We start from the raw sequence: 21035 nt of genomic DNA on the forward strand, positions 1-21035 counted from the left end.
CCTCGTGGGGTACTGTGCCAGTGCAGTCTGCTTAAGATTCTCTCTCCCTGCACTGGGTGTTATGCTAAATGTTGGCAAATTGAACTCCAACAAAAAAAAAAAAAAAAAAGATTCTCTCCCCCTCTCCGTCTGCCTCTCCCTGATGTATGCTACTCTTTTTCTTTCTCTCAAGTAAATAAATTGGAAAAAAAAAAAAAAACCTTCAGAAATTTTGGAATATAATGAAAAACTCAGTAGAAGGACTGGAAATAAAGTTAAGGAAATCACCTAAAAAGTAGGACAAAAAACGAAGAGATGAAGAGCAGGAGAAAATAGAATATAAGAAAATTACAGGCTTAGTTCAGGACCAAAGTCCAACAGAGAAAATGAATGAGAGGAAATTAGCAAAGAAATAATCCAAGAAATTTCCCCATAAGTGAAACACATGGTTTACAGATTAGAAAGACCACAGAGTTTTTGCAAACTAAAGGAGGAGGGGGAGGAAGAGGAAGAGGAAGAAGAACAAGAACAAGAAGAAAAAGAAAGAAGGAAGAAAGAAGAAAGACGTATACCAGGACACAGGAAATCAGAGATAAGTTTCTATAAGTTCCCAGAGAGGACAAAATAGGCCATGTACAAAAACGTTACAAATTAGATCAGACCTCTTAACAACAGTGCTTGAAGTTGGAAACAGTGGAGCAGTCTTTTAAAACTCCAAAGGAAAATTAGTTCCAACCTAGAATTCTCTATTCGGCCAAACTAGCATTCAAGTATAAGGATGAAATAAAGATATTTACAGACACACAGGTCTCAAAATTTTTCTTCCCACGCACCCTTTCTTAGGAAGCTGTTGGAATATATTCTTCAACAAGAGAATGGGAAGAAAAAGAAGACATGGAATCCAAGAAATAAGGGGAATCTAACCCAGGAGGGGATGGGAGGAATTCTTACGATGAGGACGAAAGGCCAGCTCAAAGCGAGGGGCACGTAGCAGCCTACAGAGCAAGCAGGTTGGCCTCAGGAACACTGTCCACTGAGCCAACAATCCCTGATGTATTTGAACTTGAGAGAAATTCCAATTGAACCAGAAAGGTTGATGATGAATTAATGACAGATAAATAGGAAATTCAGCATTCAAAAAAAGCTACCCAACCGAAACCAAAAACGTGCCTAAGAAAGTAAATAGGATCCTCATTTGCTCTACAGGGTAACTGTGACGAGGCTCGTAGAGTCACGATGGGAGAAACAGCATCGTGCAGCCAACAGTCCTGTGCACCGAACATTCTGCTTCTCTCCCTCTCCCTCTTACTAACTACGTAGTAAGATGATGCCTCTTGGTTCCCCTGTGGTTGGGTTGGACGGGGCTTGGTTCCAGCCAACAAGGTGTGAGCAGGTGATGCCTTCAGTGTGGATGCAGGACCTTGCTGACATCTTTTTTCTTCTCTGCCACTGTGACCTGCAGTGCTCTGGACTGTCTGATACGCTAACCACTTTAGAATTAAAATTAGTTGAAATTAAAAATTCAGTCTGTGTCACATTAACCGTATTTCCAGTGCTCAACCGCCACGAGTGACACATGCAGATATAGAACAGCGTAGACTGAAACGCTTTGATCATCGTAGAAAGCTCTATTGATCATTGTTGCTACAAGTGGTAGTTGCTTTGTTACCTGGACTCCAGAGTAGGGACAACACCCTCAGATGGACATGTCATGTGAGTGAAAAATAAAGCTTTATTGTTTGAAGCCACTGACGTTTTTGAGGAGTGTTTCACTGCAGCATAACCTAGCTCATCCCGACTTACTTAGAAATCCTAGGTTCAAACCCCATTCCTCGGATACCACCTTCTATACTGGGACAGGCTAGGTTTCACTAGTCACCGTCTGAAGAAGTCCGTGGACTCTTTTATAGCTACTTTGGAGTTTCAGAGGGAACTTTCGTCAGTAAATGGAGTACACACTGCAGAAAGATTCTACTAAAATTACTTGGGCTTGGGACTGACTTAGTGGTCAGAGATCATTTATGGCCAACAGTCCTAAATAAGCTATTCTCAGAAAAGTGATTTTCATGGAATATGTAAATTAACAAAAGGAATGGAAGGAACATTTGCTTGCGTTTATAAAGAACCTGTTTTTTAATCCAATAATCATTTGTTCCTCTAGCTTCCGATAGAACTGGTACAGGTGTAGAGTGAGAATAAGCAAAGGCCAGTTGTTCCCAAATAAGTACATTTGTGAAATGTAATAGTTTGCCAGGTGTTTTCCCCCTTCATTATCTTATTTGCACTTTATAGTTGTCCCAGCAGGTCAGCAGATATAGAAACCAAGAAATGTAAAATTATTAAAGTCATGTAACCCGCTGGAGGAAAAACCAAATCTCGAATACAGTACCATCTGATTCCCAGTCCAGACCTCCTTTCTTCTCACCCTTAGCTTATTGTCTCTGCCCCTTTTGGTACTCAAGCCTTCAGGAGGCAGCCCCTCCTCTTCCTGGGAAGAATGAGCCCTTACATATCCGTAGCCGGCATCACAGACCAAGGGCACAGAGCCCCAGCCTGGTAATTACGTACCTAGCTCTTGGCTTCTTATGTCATCCTTCTCTGTGAGCGCTGACGTCCGTACACACTAGTTCCTCCTGGTAATGGTTGGAATCCTAGTAAGGGTAGCAGTTGGATTACCTGTGTGCTAGACATTGTTCTAAGAATTTACATATGTTGATTTTCTGCTACGATTATGATTTTTCTCATTTCATAATTGAGGAAACTGAGACACAGAAAGGTTAAGGAACTTGTCTGAGACCACAGAGCTGCAGAGCCAGAACCCAAGCCCACGTTCTAACTCCTACTCTCAACTTTTACCCATGTTACTTCCTGTAAACTATACACAAAGATACCTGAATATGACCCTATATATTAGGAAAAAACTCTTTTGTCATTTTGTGATAAGAAATACAAATTTCATTTTAATAGAGGAATTTAGATATTTTGATAATTCACTTTAACAAGAAAACAATGCTGCTTATCAGTTTACCAACTGGTTCATTCTCTGGGCTCCTACAAATGTTTAATATATTCAATTGAATAAATAATATTTATTGAGTACCTAGGCATGAGTTAAGCACTTTATGTGAATTAGCTCACTTAATCCTCACAAGAACCCTAGGATATGGGCACTGTCGTTGTCCCTGTTTTATAAATGAGAAATGTGGAACTTGGAAGTAGTAACCTTGCTCAGGGGCACTCAACTAGTAAGGACAAAGCTGAGACTTGAACTTACCAGCAACCTAACTTCAGAACCAACACTCAAACATTTAGCTAGCCACCTCTACAATTTCAAAATTATTTATGATTCCAGAAAGTTCCCATATTATCTCTGTCCATTTCTGGTGGCTTTCTGAAATACAATTACTCTATTTTTTTTTCCACCTAGGTTTATGTTCCAGATGAAAATAATGCTATTTTGGGAAGAAATACAAATAAGCAAGTTTTTGAAGGTTTGACAACTGGACTTCTCAAAGTCAGTGCTGTGGTTTTTAGCTGTCTGATTGCCAATCGACCAGATGGAAGCAGCCGGCCAGCTACACCAAAAATATCGACACAGGAAATGAAAAACAAACCTTCACAAGGTGATGCATTTAACAGTCGAGTTCAGGACCTCATCAGGTAAAATTACTAGATTTCTTCAAACTTTCTTCTTTTAAAAAAATGTTATATTAAAATAATTTAAATCTCAGGGTGTATGTGACGGCAGTGTTTCTCACAACAAAATCCATAAATTCCTGGTGGAAAATACACTACATTTGGTACCCCAGAGAAGAAAGGTCCCATTAATGAAAAGCAATACAGTTAGAGTTCATCTGTCATTCTTGATATTTAGATATTTGATGTTAGAATATATAACGTTCAAGCTTTTATAACTTTCTGTCAACTATTTCCAACTCAAGAATTTCTGAGAATCCCCCTATTTCAGGTCATCTCTGATTTTAAATTTGGTTCAAACTTAATAATAGCTACCATTTATGGAGCACTCATTATGTGTAAGGTATTGTAATAGAGGCTTTGCATCCCTGTTGGTGTAGGATTTCTAATTCAGACTTCGTAGGTGGGAAAATTACTCAGAAAGATTAAATGCATGCCTAAGTTTATGTAATAAATTCAAAAGTAGGTAGGAGATTTGGAATTGGAACTCAGGTCTAGCTGGACTCCCAAAACCTGCGTGCTTTCCCATTACGCAGATAGTAGCGATTTCTGACACCTGTTCAAGGTCACTTCTGAAGTCACCTTCTCTCCAGGGACATTTTCTCCTATTCAGACATCTGAATCCTTTTTTTCCGTCATGAATATTGAATCAGGTAGGACATTTGATTTCCCAAAAGAGTTCCATTTGGTGTTCATCAGTTACCTGCCCCACCTATCAGCAGCTTTTCTGTGATCAGCACTGATCTCTGGTTTCCAAAATCCATGCAGTTTGTTGCTCTGAAGCTCATGGCAGGTTAATAGGAGAAAAAGAGAATGCCCTCTTCTGCATTTGCCTCAAAACAGTTCATAAATCTCCTCTGGTTTCTTATAGTGCTTTCTTGAGAACAGTTGTTTCATTCAGTATCTTCTTGCTCTTGATTATTTTGTTCATTTCTCCCTTCCCTCTGCCTGCCCTCTTTCCCCAAGCATATTTATTGCTAGAGAGTACCAAGCCCTTTAGGTTCACAGCCATTTATCTTACAGCACTTGACTCTTACCCTCCCTGGCCTTTCTCTCAGTTGCTTGATCCCATTCAATTTCCCCCTCGCCATAGGTCACTGTAGAACCTCGCCCTCTCTGCTGACACGTGCCATTCTGTTCCAGCCTTCTCCCTTGGGCTGCCCCGTGATGCAACAGCCCTGGATTCCCACCAGACAGCACAGCTATATGCCGTTCTGGAGCAGCCAAATGCTTCAGTGTAATTCTAATGGGCTTTCCGCTAGAAAGTGCATGCGTTTTCACATGTTATTATAGTTACCAGATCCTTAAGAAAGGAAAAAAATAACAGTGTATGTAATCTGCCAAACCGAATCTCCCGTAACTTAAAAAGGATGATTGACAATCAAAGTCCTTTAGAAAAAACTCTTCCCCTCTCTCTCAGATTTGAGCCACTGTTGGTAAAGGTTGTTTTCTTATATGTGATGCAGTGTTAGTTGGCTTCGTGATGCCTATGGTAGAGCCACAAGCTGTATTCTACATCTGCCCAATAAGGCAAATGGAACACGTCTGATTATTTCCTGCTTTCTCACCTTCTCAGATACTAGCTGACAAGAAATCTCACTCTGTTTCCTGCCATAACCTGGGAATTTTTTGTCAGTCTATATCTGTAGAGTCCCCGCTGGCCAGAGAGAGTTCCAGCACAGCCTTTGGTGCCGTTCTGTGCCCTGTGTTCCAGAAGTAGAGCTGGAGCAGTAAATACCGCCTTAACATATGTCCCTTCCTTCTCCTCATCTGACATAAAAGAGGCAAGGGGATTTCTAACAAAGATGGTAATACCAGCACTTATTCTCATTATTTTACATGGTTTGCCCAGTGTCTAGATCTAAGGGATTCGCAGTGATATTTATCAGTTCATACTATGGTCGGTCACCTGTAGCACTTTGTGCCAGATACCATACAAGGTCCTGGGGTACAAAAATGAAGAGATCTTTAACAGAATAGCCAAATATTGTTTGGCTGTCAAACACCAGAACATTCTTCTATAAAATGAAAATATTGGCAGTTCCAGTGTTTAGCACAGTTCTCTGAAAGCAATATTGTTTGTAGGATGGAAGCAGATTGCAATTCTATTTTTTCCAGCTTTCTTGAGATATTGTTGACATATAACATTGTAGAAGTTTAAGGTGTAGTGATCTGACACCTATATATACTGCAAACCAATTACTATAGTTAGTTAACTCTTTTTTTTTTTTTTTAATTTTTTTTTTTTAATTTATTTATGATAGGCACACAGTGAGAGAGAGAGAGGCAGAGACACAGGCAGAGGGAGAAGCAGGCTCCATGCACCGGGAGCCCGACGTGGGATTCGATCCCGGGTCTCCAGGATCGCGCCCTGGGTCAAAGGCAGGTGCCAAACCGCTGCGCCACCCAGGGATCCCTAGTTAACTCTTCCATCACCTCACATCATTACCTTTTGCGCATGTGTGGTGAAACATTTGAAAGCTACTCTCAAGGGGCGCCTGGGTGGCTCAGTCAGTTTAGCATCTGCCTTTGGCTCAGATCATGATCCCAGGGTTCTGGAATCGAGCCCTGAGTCGGGCTCCCACCCTGAAGGAAACTTCCTCCCTCTCCCTGCTGCTCCCCTTGTATTCTTGTGTTCGTTCTCTCTCTCTCTCTCTCTCTACTACTTTCCTAACAACTTTCAAGTAAATGATATATTATTGTTAACTATAGTCACAATGCTGTATATTGCATCCCCAAAACTTATTCATCTTACAAATGGAAGTTTCTACCCTTATACCCTTTAACCAACATCTCATTTCCTCTAGCCCCCAGGCCTTAGTAACTACCATTCTATTCTTTATTTCTAGAAGTTCAGTTCAACTTTTTTAGATTCTACATGTAAGAGACCTCATACGGTATATGTCTTTACCATCTGACTTATTTTATTTAACATGTCTTCAAGATCCATCAGGGTTGTTGCAAATGGCAGGATTTCCTTCTTTTTTGGATTATATTCCATTACACACACACACACACACACACACACAACACATTTTCTTTATCCATTCATCTTACGTGTCTTGAGTGATAGACACTTAAGAGTTGTGTCCATGTGTTAGCTGTTCTCAATAATGCTGCAGTGGACATGAGAGTGCAGATATCTCTTTGAAATGGTGATTCATTTCCCTCAGATATATACATAGAAGTGGAATGGATGGATCATGTAGTAGTTCTAGTCTCAGTTTTTTGAGGAACCTCCATACTGTTTTCCATAGTGGCCATGTTAAGTGTACATTCCCACCAAAAGTGTACAAGGATTCACTTTTCTTGATATCCTTGCCAAAATTATCTCATTTTTTTGATAATAGCCATTTCTAGAAGGACAACATGGTATTTTATTGTGGCTTTGATTTGCATTTCCCTGATGATCAGTGATGTTTAGCATCTTTTCCTATACCTGTTGGCCATATGTATGTTCTTCTTCTCCACACAAATGATTTGTGTTTTTACTATTGAGTTGTAGGAGTTCCTTATGTATTTTGGATTTTAAACCCCTTATCTAACATATATTTTGCAAATATTTTCTCCCATTCAATAGGTTGCCTTTTCATTTTGTTGATTGTTTCTTTTGCTGTGCAGAAGCTTTTAAGTGATGTAGTCCTGCTTGTTTATTTTTGCTTGTCTTGCTTATGCTCTTGGTATAATATGCAAAAAAAATTTTCCAAGCCCACTGTCAAGGAGTTTGTTCCCTGTGTTTCCTTCTGGGAGTTTAATGGTTTCAGGTCTTACATTTAGGTCTTTAATCCATGTCAAGTTTATTTTTGTGAGTGGTATAAGATAGGGATCCAATTTCATTCTTCTGCAGGTACTTTTCCAGTTTTCCCAGCACCATGTATTGAAGAGACTATCCTTTCCCTATTGAGTATTCTTAGCTCTCCTGTCAAATATTTGTGGACTATAGACCCATGGGTTTATTTCTTGGTTCTCAATTCTGTTCCATTGGTCTGTGTGTCTGTCTTTATGCTGGTACCATACTGTTTTGGTTACTGTAGCTTTGTCTTATAGTTTGAAATCAGGAGATGATGCCTCCATCTTTGTTCTTCTTTTACACAGTTGCTTTGGCTCTTTGGAGTCTTTTGCTGAAGCACAATTCTTTTCATCATATCCAATTAGAAATGTATATGTCTCAAAAAAAAAAAAGAAATGTATATGTCTCTCATAAAACAGGAGAAACAAACTGTACATACAAAAGGCAAATAGATGAGTCCAAGTCACTGATACCAGTCTTCTGGAATCGAAAGTTATCAAATGTAAGGCATCTATTCAAGAAGTTACAGAACTGTACCTTAGCACTTTGCTGGCCAACAAAGCCACATGCCAGGGGAGATCTTAGGCACAGGAGGTGTCGCAAGTTCACAACTGAGCACATAATCTTTCCACCCAGAGGAGCTCCTTTGCCTGTGTCCTCCGTTCCTTCTCAGTGACGCTCATGTCCCATTCAGTTACTCAAGCCAGCCGACTGAACATCGTCAGACTCCTCACGGAGACACCCTTTCCAAACCAGTATTCAGGTCACTCTTTACTATGTATTGATTCTGCCCGCCCTCTGCATCTCAGGTTTATCACCTTTACTCTACTGCTGTGTTTCTATTAGCAATAATCGCACCTCGGATAAACCTCATTGGCTACGATACTGCCAGTGCGCACAGCTTACTGCTGTGTTTCTAAGTGTTGAGGCTCTCTTGCAGTAGCAGGTGGCTTGGCTGTTTCTCTCTCATTTCTCCTTTTCAATTAACCTCTCTTTCTTAATTAGAAAGTTTCTCTCAGTGAGAAAAAGAATTTGGAAAACACAGAACAATGGATATTTTTGTAAACACACACAAATTACCTTGAACCTGCCACCCAAAAGATAATCACTGGGTTGGTTTTGGTGCATATACATTCAGTTTCTTTATAAAAAATACTGTAATACTTGTACATATTATTTTATCATGTTTTTATTTATTTTTCTAAATCACCAGAAACTTGCAAATTACTTTTTGCTGGCTTTCCAAGTATTTCATTATGTAGCAATGATTTGCTCCACATGACCTTTTATTACTCATGTAAATTTATCCTAGTTTTTTACTATAGATAGCACTGGGAAGAACATCTTTGTACACTCAACTCTCCCTGCAACTGATGTTTTCTTAAAATAAATGCGGAGAAGTAGAATTTCGGGGTCAAAGAATATGCATTAAGAGTTTTTGTCTACATTGCCAAATTAACCTACGCAAAGATTACCTATGAGCATATCCTTGTTCCCTCAGTCTACACAATATCATATATCATCATTTTTTTGAGTTTTAGCCAAATTGAGAGGTGAAAATGCTTCATTTTTATATTAGTAGTAACATTGAACATTTTGTAATGTTTACCGGCAATTTCTGTTATTTTGTGAGTTGCCTGTTCATATACTTTGCCCATTTTTGAACTGTGATGTTGGCTCTTTTTAATTGTAAAAGCTCTTCATATCAAGAACACAAGGCAAATGTACAGAGGGACAGTTGTGTGAAGAGGCAGCCAAAGGGCAGCCATATGAAAACCAAAAAAAAAAGAGTTCTCAAAGGAGTTCAGTGTTGTAGCCCCTTGATCTTGGACTTTACGTGTCCGGAGCTTTGCTGAGATGTGAATGGAATGCACTAAAACATTACCAACCATCCTGTACTATGAAGTGGAAGCACAGTGCTGCAGATGATGCCTCTGCTTGTTTGGAGAAGTGTTAATTCCTTGTGGTATGTCTCTGTTTACAAGATCTTAGTTCTGTACTATGGCACTGATTGTGTCAGTGACCAGATGGCAACATAGATTCCTGCCAACTTCAGTTCCCTCACAAGACGACCAACTAACAACTATCCATAGATGAGATACCATCAAGAAAATACCAGAAATTGAAGGTGGGTGAGGCTGAAGTACCCTCCCTAGACCTCAAGACCAAGAAGAACTGCTTAGAAGGGTAAAAAAGGAAGAGCTAACACTCTTGACCACATCACCCCGCCCCCAGGCTGGCACAGTGCTAACCTGAGAGGGTCCCACTGAGCCTATAGTTTCTCCAGTGCAAAAAGAGCCCAAAGTGCACATCAGCTCACCTGGGGTTGTGGGACATCATAGGAGGCCTACGTGGGTTTTGCCCTCTGAGGATCACTGGGGAATCTGCAGGGCTTACCCACTAAGAATCAAATAGAAAGAGAGAAAGGCCAATGAGACTGACAGCAGTCAGTTCTCAAACCCTACTGGACTGATTCCTGAGCGGAAATCCCAGATGGCATTTCTGCCCCATCACAGAGCTAAACCAATAGTCCCATCTGGGCAAGGAGCGTGGTTGGCAGATCTGCCTGAATTGGTTACTCAGTCACCAGGCTGTACTGGCTGTAGAGCCCGTTCTGTAGCTGCACCAGGGCAGGGAAGCAATTCACATCCCTTCCTAGCTGCTCAGCATTACCTCCAGTCTCAGCCAGCCAAAGAACCCAAGTAGCCATGAAGCCCATCCTGCAGCTCTGCAGGTCTGGCCTGTAGCCAAACCAGCATCTCTGCCCAGCTGTTGATCATAGCTTGTGGCCCCACACATAACCTGGAAGCCTGAACAGTGATCCTGGGAAGCCTCAAAGCATAGTCTATAGCCCCACCCAACTATGAGATATAGCTGGGAGCCCCTCTCAACCAGAGAATCCAGCTGGCAGCCGTGCCCACCAGCAGAGCACAGCCAGCAACCTAGCTGAAGTGCATCCTGCAGCCCCATCCAACATCAAGGCACAGCCTTTCAAACTATGGAAAGAAAAAACTGTCAGCCAAGAATGCTGTATGTACCTGGTAATACTCTCCTTCAGAAATAAAGGAGAAATAAAGACTTTCCCAAACAGAACTGAAGAAGCTCTCCACCACTAGACCTGCCGTACAAGAAATGTTTAAGGGCATTCTTCACACTGAAACAAAAGGAAGATAATAACAAAAACAGATGGATGTGTAATAGTCACTGGTAATAGCAAACATATAGTCAAAGTCTCAGTGTCTGATACTGTAATGGTGGTGCACAATTCACTTATAACCCTAATTTAAAGGTTTTAAAGGTTAAAATAGAATGTATTAAAAGTAACCATAACTACAGTAATTTGTTATTGGATACACACTATAAAATATAAATTACAACATCAATAACCTAAAATGTGAGCAGGGAAGAAGTAAAAGGATAAAGTTTCTATATGCTGCCAAACTTACCTTCTTAAAATAGAATATAATAAATATATTTTATTTAAGCTTCGTGGTAACCACAAATCACACCACCACAAAGAGTCATCAGATCACAAAGGAAGAGAGCAAGAAAAAAAGAAGCAAGAAATAAAGTACAAAACAATCAGAAAACACAAAATAGCAATAGTAAGTCATTATTAATAATTGCTTTAAGTATAATTGGATTAAATTCCATAATCAAAGCACATCGAATGGTTGAATGGATAAAAGAACAAGATCCAACAATATACTTCCTTCGGGAGACTCATTTTAGCATTAAGGACATAGAGTAAAAGGATGGGAAGAGATATTCAAGGAAATGGTAACTAAAAGAAAGTAGGGGTAGCTATATTTTTATCAGACAAAATAGATTTTAAGCTAAAAATAGTCAAAAGAAACAAAGAAGGTCATTGTATAATGATAAAGGGATCAGTCTACTAAGAAGATACAACAGTGATAAATATTTATGTACCCAACTCTGGAGCACCTAAATATATAAAACAAATCCTAAAAGAAATAAACAATAACATGGTAATAGTTATTGACTTTAATACTCCGCTCCCAACAATAGACAGATCTTCCAGACAGAGAATCAATAAGGAAACAGCCGATTTAAACAACACAGTAGGCCAGAGGACCTAATATATATAGAACGTTCTATCCAACAGGAGCAGAATATATATTCTTCTCAAGTGCATATGGAACATTTTCTTAGATGGATCATATATTAGGCCACAAAACAAGTCTCAACAAATATAAGAATATAGAAACTTCATCAAATATCTTTTCCTACCACAGTATTATGAAACTAGAAAATGATAATGGGAGAAAAGCTGAAAATTTTACATAGACTTAGAAATTAAACAGCACAGTCCTGAACAATCAATGAATCAAAGACAATTTTCAATATTTTTAAGACAAATGAAAATGGAAGCACAACATGCCAAACCTTATAAGACAGAAAAAGCAGTTCTAAAATGGAGTTTTATATTGGTAAATACATATATCAAGAAACAATGATCTCAAATGAAGAACTTTAGTTGTAGTAGAAGTGAAGTAATAAAGATTAAAGTAAATAAAGAAATAAATGAATGGATGCAAATAAATAAAATTATACATAAAAGAGGAGACATTATGTCTAATGCCACAGAAATACTAAGGATCATAAGAGACTGTTATGAACCATTATATGCCAACAAATTGGACAACCTAGAATTGGCTAAATCCTAGAAATATACAACTACAACTACCAAGACCATATATCATAAAGAAATAGAAAATCTGAGGGGCGCCTGGTTGGTTCAGTCAGTTAAGCTTTTGCTTTCCGCTCCGGTCATGACCTCAGGATCCTGGAATTGAGCCCCACATCAGACTCCCTACTCAGTGGGGAGCCTGCTTGTCCTCTCTCTACCTGTGCTCATTTGTTTTTTCTCTCTCTCTCTCTCTAACAAATGAATAAAATCTTTTTAAAAAGAGAGAGAAAAAATCTGAACAGACTAATAGCAAGTAAGGAGATTGAATCAATAATCAAAAACCTCACAACAGAGAAGAGCTTAGGGCAAGATAGTTTCACTGGTGAATTCCACCAAATACTTAAAGAATTAACACCAATCCTTCTCAGACTATTCCAAAACAAGTTGAAGGAAAAGGAACACTGCCAAACTCATTTTACAAGGCCAGCATCACCCAGATACCAAAGCCAGAAAAAGGAACTACAAGACAAGAGAACTATGGCCCAATATTCCTAATGAATGTTGGATGTATGAATTCTCAACAAAATACTCGTGAACCAAATTAAACAGCACATTAAAAGTCTCATACACCTAACACCTGAGAACCAACTGATAACGTTTTTCAGTAACATCTTATTGCCTTAGATCTTTTGTCTTATTGGTATGAAACCAAACGTTGCAGATACAGCTAAATCCCCATCCTCATCCCCTCCCCTTCATTCCCCCTCAATAGGTAAATCACTATGTTAGTTTGTGTATATCACTTCCATGCATTTTTTTGTAAGTTTATGTATATACATGCTATATATAAAAATATACATGTGTATATTTATGTAAATATTTATGTAAACTTTTTATGTATTTGGAGACCAAGCAAATATCCCTAAAGTACATTATCTACCTTCTATTTTTTTTGTGTATTTGAAGTTTACATAAATGCATCATACTGTTTTCTCCACTTCTTTTTTCACCTGACCTGTTGCTGAGATTTATTTATGTTGATGCATATATATCTGATTAATTCATTTTAACTGCTCTAGACTCTTTTAAATGTATAAATTAGTTTGCTTATCCATTTTCTTTTTTTTTCCTGTTTTTTTAAATAATAAATTTATTTTTTATTGGTGTTCAATTTGCCAACATACAGAATAACACCCAGTGCTCATCCCGTCAAGTGCCCCCCTCAGTGCCCGCCACCCAGTCACCCCCACTCCCCACCCTCCTCCCCTTCCATCACCCCTAGTTCATTTCCCAGAGTTAGGAGTCTTTATGTTCTGTCTTCCTTTCTGATATTTCCTACCCATTTCTTCTCCCTTCCCTTTTATTCCCTTTCACTATTATTTATATTCCCCAAATGAATGAGACCATATAATGTTTGTCCTTCTCCGATTGACTTATTTCACTCAGCATAATACCCTCCAGTTCCATCCACGTTAAAGCAAATGGTGGGTATTTGTCATTTCTAACGGCTGAGGAATATTCCATTGTATATAAACTAGACCACTCTCTTGCACCATACACAAAGATAAACTCAAAATGGATGAAAGATCTATATGTGAGACAAGATTCCATCAAAATCCTAGAGGAGAACACAGGCAACACCCTTTTTGAACTCGGCCACAGTAACTTCTTGCAAGATACATCCACGAAGGCAAAAGAAACAAAAGCAAAAATGAACTATTGGGACTTCATCAAGATAAGAAGCTTTTGCACAGCAAAGGATACAGTCAACAAAACTAAAAGACAACCTACAGAATGGGAGAAGATATTTGCAAATGACGTATCAGATAAAGGGCTAGTTTCCAAGATCTATAATAACTTATTAAACTCAACAGTAAAGAAACAAACAATCCAATCATGAAATGGGCAAAAGACATGAAGAGAAATCTCACAGAGGAACACATAGACATGGCCAACATGCACATGAGAAAATGCTCCGCATCCCTGGCCATCAGGGAAATACAAATCAAAACCACAATGAGATACCACCTCACACCAGTGAGAATGGGGAAAATTAACAAGGCAGGAAACCACAAATGTTGGAGAGGATGTGGAGAAAGGGGAACCCTCTTGCACTGTTGGTGGGAATGTGAACTGGTGCAGCCACTCTGGAAAACTGTGTGGAGGTTCCTCAAAGAGTTAAAAATAGACCTGCTCTACGACCCAGCAATAGCGCAATGGCACTGCTGGGGATTTACCCCAACCATACAGATGCAGTGAAACGCCGGGACACCTGCACGCCGATGTTTATAGTAGCAATGCTTATCCATTTTCCACCTGAGAGCAATAATTTCTACTTTTTCACCATTTCAAGCAATGATGTAGGAACAGCCTTATAGAAATCTTTTTTTTTTTTTTTTGCACCTGAGAGCTTCTTGAGTTTACATGCTTACAATAGGAATTTATGAATGCTATGATAAATGTATGTTTAACATTACAAAGTAATGCCAAATCGTTTTTACAAAGTAACTATACAAATTTCATTTCTCATGAGCAATGGTTGAGAGTTCCATTTCCCTATATCCTTATCACTGTTTTATGTTAGCACACTTATTAATTACCAGTCTGATATGTGTGAAGTGGTATTTTGTGTCATCTTCATTTACATTGTGTTTATCACTAGTGAGGTTGAACATTGTTTATTGGCCTTTGTTATAATCAGAATTCATTTGTAGGAGACAAACCAACAAAACTACTTTAAGCAGAAAGGATTTTTTTTTAAAGATTTTATTTATTTATTCATGAGAGACACACACACACACAGAGAGAGAGAGAGAGAGACAGGCAGAGGGAGAAGCAGGCTCCATGCAGGGAGCCCGATGTGGGACTCGTTCCCGGGTCCCCAGGATCACATCCTGAGCTGAAGGCAGAAGCTCAACCACTGAGCCACCCAGGCGTCCCAGGCAGAAAGTATTTACATGGAACAATTTTTTAAAAATTGTTGCAGGACACCTGGGTGACTCAGCAGTTGAGCACCTGCCTTTGGCCCAGGGTGTGATCTGGGAGTCCCAGGATCAAGTCCCACATCGGGTTCCCTGCATGGAGCCTGCTTCTGCCTCTGCCTCTCTCTCTCTCTCTCTCAAATAAATAAATAAAATCTTTAAAAAAAATTGTTGCAAGGACTGAAAGAGTGGATTCTAGACTAGATCTCTGGGAATACTCCCAGAAAAAACACTGCAAAACTGGTGATCTACTATATCTATCAAAATCAAGAGCTGCTCTATCAAAATGATGAGCCATTCATATTGTTTAGTCCAGAAGCTCACTGCCTCTGGAACACACTACAGCAGCTAGATCTCCACCCCTCAAAAATATATGACCCAAACTCTGTCTCTCAGCCTCCAGAATACTGGTAATGGCATTTAGATTTGAAATAACCTGATTCATTGAGCCAAAATTAGGCCTTCCTGCTAAACTGTAAATAATACTTTGAACATATCTCTTATAGAAATTGCTAGGTGTCAGTTTCTACCTTAAGAGGTCTTTGAGGTTAGTATCAGTGTCATATTTAGAAATGATTGAATGGATTAATGCATGATTACAAATAGTTATCCACACATCTCTTGAATCATTTATGGGATGAATTGGTGACATTCAATTAGACAATGTTGAGAGATCTCAGGAGAAGAGATGATGAGTTTTTGTTTGAACATACCTATGTGGAAGTGTCTTGGAACCCCCAAGACGAAATATCCAGAACCTAGACTTTCTAGAAAGAAGTTCAGAAAAGAAGTAATCACAGAGATAGGAAATTAGGAGTTATTAACATATTGAAGATAGTTGAAACCATGAAATTTCATGAGTTTACTCAACCTAGGTCAGAAATAGAACCCCTTTGCACCACATTTCAGTTGGGGTTTCAGCTTCATCTTTCAGCTTATAAATCCTAGTAGCAAAAGCTACAGAGGGACCCATTTTAAATTTCAAATGGTAAAACAAATGGAGAGGCTCATTTCCTGGAGAATTCACAGAATCATGTTTCCCAGGATATACATTCCAAGTCCACATTAAAGCTTTTCATCTTGTATATGGACACTCTTATCAGTAGTCAGAAGACATCAGGATATTACATCTCTCCTGATTCACTCTCCCTGAGCCTCAGCTTCCTCGTCTATCAAATGGGAATAGTAATGCCAATCCCTACACAGTGAATATGGTTTTCTCATACCCTATAGGTAGGACTATAAATTGATGCAAGGGTTTTTTTTTTTTTTAATGTAATGGGGCTGTACATATCAAGAACTCTAAAAATCTGCATACTCCTTGGCTCTATAATCCTACATCTAGAAAGTAACTTGAAATCTGGCAAGGATTTGTATTTAAATGTTCATCCCAACATGGTTTATAGTGATGGATGCTGAAAACTACCAGAAACTCTAAAAATATTCCACTGGCAGAAAATTATTCACCCATTTAAAAAAAATGATATTCATGTATGCAATCGGACCTCTAGAATCTAGATCATTTTACAGGAAATACATAGTTCAAAAAATACGGTAAATGACAACACAGGGATATAATCAGCAAAATTTAGATTGTGGGAACTAAAATAAACCACCAGGTTTTATCAACAAATAAATTTGCAAAGGAAGAAAAGAGAGCTGGAGGGGTAACATAGAGATTAAGAAGAGAGTTTGATATAGTAACCAATTATAAGGTGTGGTTCTTATTTGAATCCTAATTTTTAAACAGCTATTTAAAATGTTAAGGCATTTATGATACTTTTAGAAATTTGAGTACTAGTTACTTGATGGTACTAAGGAATTACTGTTATTTTCAGTTGTAATGGTATTGTGGTTTTTTTAAATTCTTGTTTCTTAGAGATACAAACATTTATTAATGAAATGACATAATGACTTAGATTTGCTTATCCATTATGCAAGATAGTGTGGATGAGTAGGATTGGCCATGGTTGATTGTGGTCAGAGATGGATGGTAAATGCATGGGAGTCTGTTATCCTAGTAATTTTTTTTGGGGGGGGGGGTTATGTTAAAACTGCTCAATAATACAGTTTTTAAAGGTTTAAAATATAATGCCCACAAAGACATTTTCCATGATATAGAAAATGCCTAACATAGTTGAATGAAATTCAGTTTACTGTCAGTCATATAGAGAAAAAAATCAAATAGAAAAAAAAAACAAAAGGAAATACCTTGAGTGCATATGTCAGTGTGTCGGTTTCCTTCATTATAAGATAAAGATCTGGTGGTAACCATTTCATACTTCCCAATTTTAAATCTGTAGGAGATATTCAGTAGCCCAGGTAAATACATTTCCTAATATAAGAGGAGAAAAGGGGGGGCATTATATTGCACCTTCTAAGTAGTAAACTTGGAAAAAGCTCCAAACATGAATTATTCCTCAGATTTTCCTTACTTTTACAAAAAGGGGTACTGGCAAATGAATAGTGATGAGGATCATAGTTCACTTGTGAGCAGAAGCATCAATTCTTTTGCATTTATTGCTAAAAGTTAACGTGTTGATGTTCAGAATTGCTGTATTCGAAGTCTTACCTTTTCATACATGTAAATACAGCAGCACTGAGTCCGTATACAATCTCTAAGCTAAGGCTGATTTATCTACAAGGTCATTTATAGTCTTAAAATACTATTTTCAATAATAGCTGTTTTGCAGGCTAATAAAAGAGCCATTATTTTTGGTCCAGTTTAATAAACAGCTCTGGAAAGCTGTTTAATGGGCTGAAAAGATGAAAGTGACTTCTTAAATGTTATTGTCAACTGGCAACACTGGTACTTTGCATAACAGAAAGCAATTAGATTCTCACTGTTATACTCTTAAGGTGATAGGGTTTTGAAAAATAGAGAATCTATAGTTGGCATTAGAAATGGTAAAAGGTTGTTTAAAAAAAAAAGAAATTTAGGTTGTTACAAGAGCGTCATCTTATTTTCTGAACCCCTACCTTCTAGCAAATTGGGCTCTCTGGTACTTTTAAAAAGTATTGCTTTTCAAGAGTGTTGAGGTAACTATAAATCAGTTCAACTGTTGGACAGATGCTTTAGACCACTAAAAATGATCAGATAGTCATTTTTGCTCATCTTCCTTGAAAAATAGCATCAGAATAACCAAAAGAGGCAAGAGAATCACTTAACAGAAATAGTTGATTATTCAGGACTAAATCTAAGGAAAGTATTACTTGAGATGCTTTACCCAAACCTGTGTTGCTTGCTTGGTAGCGGGGTCTAAGCCTGTGTTTTTAAAACTTACCTTTGAAGGTAAGTTTTTATTGCCAGTCTATGCAGACTGATAACACACGTTTCCCCCTTTATCTAGCTACGTGGTGAACATAGGTCTGATCAACAAGCTTCATGGCTGCTTCCTCTCGGTGCAAGGACCAGTGGACGAGAATCCCAAGATGGCCACATTTTTGCAGCACGCTGCAGAACTCTTGCATGGAATGTGCACACTGTGCTTTGCTGTCACCAGAAGGTAAGGCTTCTACTTGATATCAGTGTGGACTCAACTTTGGGAACTTCCCTTAAATTTTGCGCATCTTGGGATCATTTCATAGGAATACAAGTGGTCATGTTGGCTTCTTTTCTTCTTTAGGTCACCTTTGTCCTTATTGGTCTCCCATAATGAGACCAGCCTTCTGTTTCTTGTTTTTCCCTGGCTACATGCTCCGGTTAGAGCCTGTTTTTCTTGTTGGTATCCTACACTTAACTACACTTCATTACTGGAAGAGATCTTAGGGGTCATTCAGTCCCACTTCCATGGAAATTCAAAGGAATCCAGTGATTCTCCTTGAGTCAGTGAGTCAGTAACAAAGCCTGCACCAGACCAAGCCAGACCCTCAGCGCAATACAGCACGGCCTCTCCTGGTGTCCATGACTGGGTTCACATGCTTTTACGGACTGCCTCCTAGGGTTGTGTATTTTCCCCTTTTGTCTCTTTCTCCAAGATGCCTTCATGAATAAGGAAAGGGAACCATCCAAAAAGCCAGCTCCCTCGAGTTACATTTGTCCTATGTGTAGGATGACCGAATCAGGTAGAGGCCAGCGGCGTGGGTAGTGAAAGAATTCACCCAAGGCAGGACAAAGGACACAGAAGTTTATTGAAAACACTGCAAGGGAGCAGCGGGCAGGACAGCAAAGGAGAGACTGTCAGCCGTGAGGTGGGGGCGGAGGGGGGTGTAGTTAAGGGGAAGTGAGGGGGGATGGGATGGGAACGGATGGGATTTGGTTTGGGTACCTGTGCCCCGTTACAAGCAGCCCACTGGTCAGCTGGGGCTCATGGGTATTCTGAGGTGAGTCACTTAATGAGCCTGTTTGTATTCCACTAGGGGGCTGGGGGCTCTATGGGCGTGATTATAGCCAACGTGCCAGGGACAGCTGCTGGCCTGGTAGGCTCATTAGACGCCTCGCCCCATCCTGTGAACTGCCCTCAAAAGCAGTAGCTCTCTTGGGGAGGGCAGAGGAAACCCCCCCAATTGCAATAGTGTTTCTAATAGGAATATGACATAGCCCTCAGGCGTATTAAGAATGCTCAGGGGATCCCTGGGTGGTGCAGCGGTTTGGCGCCTGCCTTTGGCCCAGGGTGCGATCCTGGAGACCCGGGATCGAATCCCATGTCGGGCTCCCGGTGCATGGAGCCTGCTTCTCCCTCTGCCTGTGTCTCTGCCTCTCTCTATCACTGTGTGCCTATCATAAATAAATAATAAAAAAAAATTTAAAAAAAAAGAATGTTCAGTAAAATAACTTTCTTATTAAATCTAAATAGCACTACATATAATTTCTCTAAAGATTCTATTTATTTATTTATTTATTTGGCAGAGAGAGAGGGAGAGCAGGGGGCAGGGGCAGAGGGAGAAGAAGCAGACTCCCCGCTGGGCAGGGAGCTTGATGGGGGGCTTCATCCTGGGACCTTGGGATCATGACCTGAATAGCTGAAGGCAAATGCTTAACTGACTGAGCCACCGAGACACCCCACGTATAACTTTTTTTTTACTGCAACCCTGTTTATTTATATTTCATATACTCTTCAAACATACACAGAAGGAGAGAGTACAAGAACGAATAGCTCCAACTATTAGCAATATTTTCCCAGTCTTATTTCATCCCCCCACTCACCCCCGGGGTTTTTTGTTTTGTTTTGTTGGTTTTTTGTTTTGGGAGAGGGAGGTTACGGCAAGAGCATGTTACAACAACTTTCAGGTACTCATTTCACCCACAGTACTTCAGCCTGCGCCTCTGAGGTGTTGAACACGAGTGCCCCGCATTGTCACACCTGGTGTAATAAGCGATAATCCTGTGGGGTACCTACCTAATCCTTGTTCACCGCTCTCCACTGTCTCAGCGTCTTTCTACCATAAGTTTCTTGGATTCAGTTCCAATTTCAGGTGACATTTGGTTGTTACGTCCCTTAAGTCTCTTTAATTTTGTAAAAGTTCCCTTTCCCCTCTGCCTTTATTTTTATGCCATTGATTTGTTCGAGAAAAAACTACATGGTTTTTAAAGGATTTGTCAAGAAGAAAATTAAAACTGGGGGATCCCTGGGTGGCTCAGTGGTTTAGCACCTGTCATCGGCCGGTCCTGGAGACCCGGGATCAAATCCCACATTGGGCTCCCTGCATGGAGCCTGCTTCTCCCTCTGCCTGGGTCTCTGCCTCTCTGTGTGTGTGTGTGTCACAAATAAATAGATAAATAAATTTAAAAAGAAAGAAAGAAGGAAGGGAGGGAGGGAGGGAGGGAGGGAGGAAAGAAAAAAGAAAAGAAAAGAAAAGAAAAGAAAAGAAAAGAAAAGAAAGAAAATTAAAACTAAAATAAAAATCAAAAATTTGAAACTTCTAAAGTCTAGCTGCTTCAAGAAATATCCATCCATATTCTATGTACACAGAATGCCAGTGACTACGTTCAGAATAT

General features: G+C 39.4%; 1 protein-coding gene, 1 long non-coding RNA gene and 1 pseudogene across 9 annotated transcripts in view; 1 reads left to right on the top strand and 2 right to left on the bottom strand.

The window, feature by feature from the left end:
- Positions 1 to 21035, top strand: part of SCAPER (S-phase cyclin A associated protein in the ER) — a 421844-nt gene that overhangs the window by 344376 nt on the left and 56433 nt on the right. For all 8 annotated transcript variants that reach the window (XM_077882048.1, XM_077882050.1, XM_077882046.1 and 5 more), the window contains 2 exons: positions 3407 to 3639; positions 18448 to 18603. In XM_077882048.1, coding sequence (XP_077738174.1) covers positions 3407 to 3639; positions 18448 to 18603 — 389 coding nt within the window. The remainder of the gene's footprint in view (positions 1 to 3406; positions 3640 to 18447; positions 18604 to 21035) is intronic.
- Positions 1 to 21035, bottom strand: part of LOC144303595 (uncharacterized) — a 94186-nt gene that overhangs the window by 69270 nt on the left and 3881 nt on the right. The window lies entirely within an intron of this gene.
- LOC144303673 (U4 spliceosomal RNA) lies at positions 8300 to 8368 on the bottom strand (annotated as a pseudogene).

This window comes from Canis aureus, chromosome 32 (assembly GCF_053574225.1).
Source record: "Canis aureus isolate CA01 chromosome 32, VMU_Caureus_v.1.0, whole genome shotgun sequence".
In the NCBI taxonomy this organism is placed as follows: domain Eukaryota; kingdom Metazoa; phylum Chordata; class Mammalia; order Carnivora; family Canidae; genus Canis; species Canis aureus.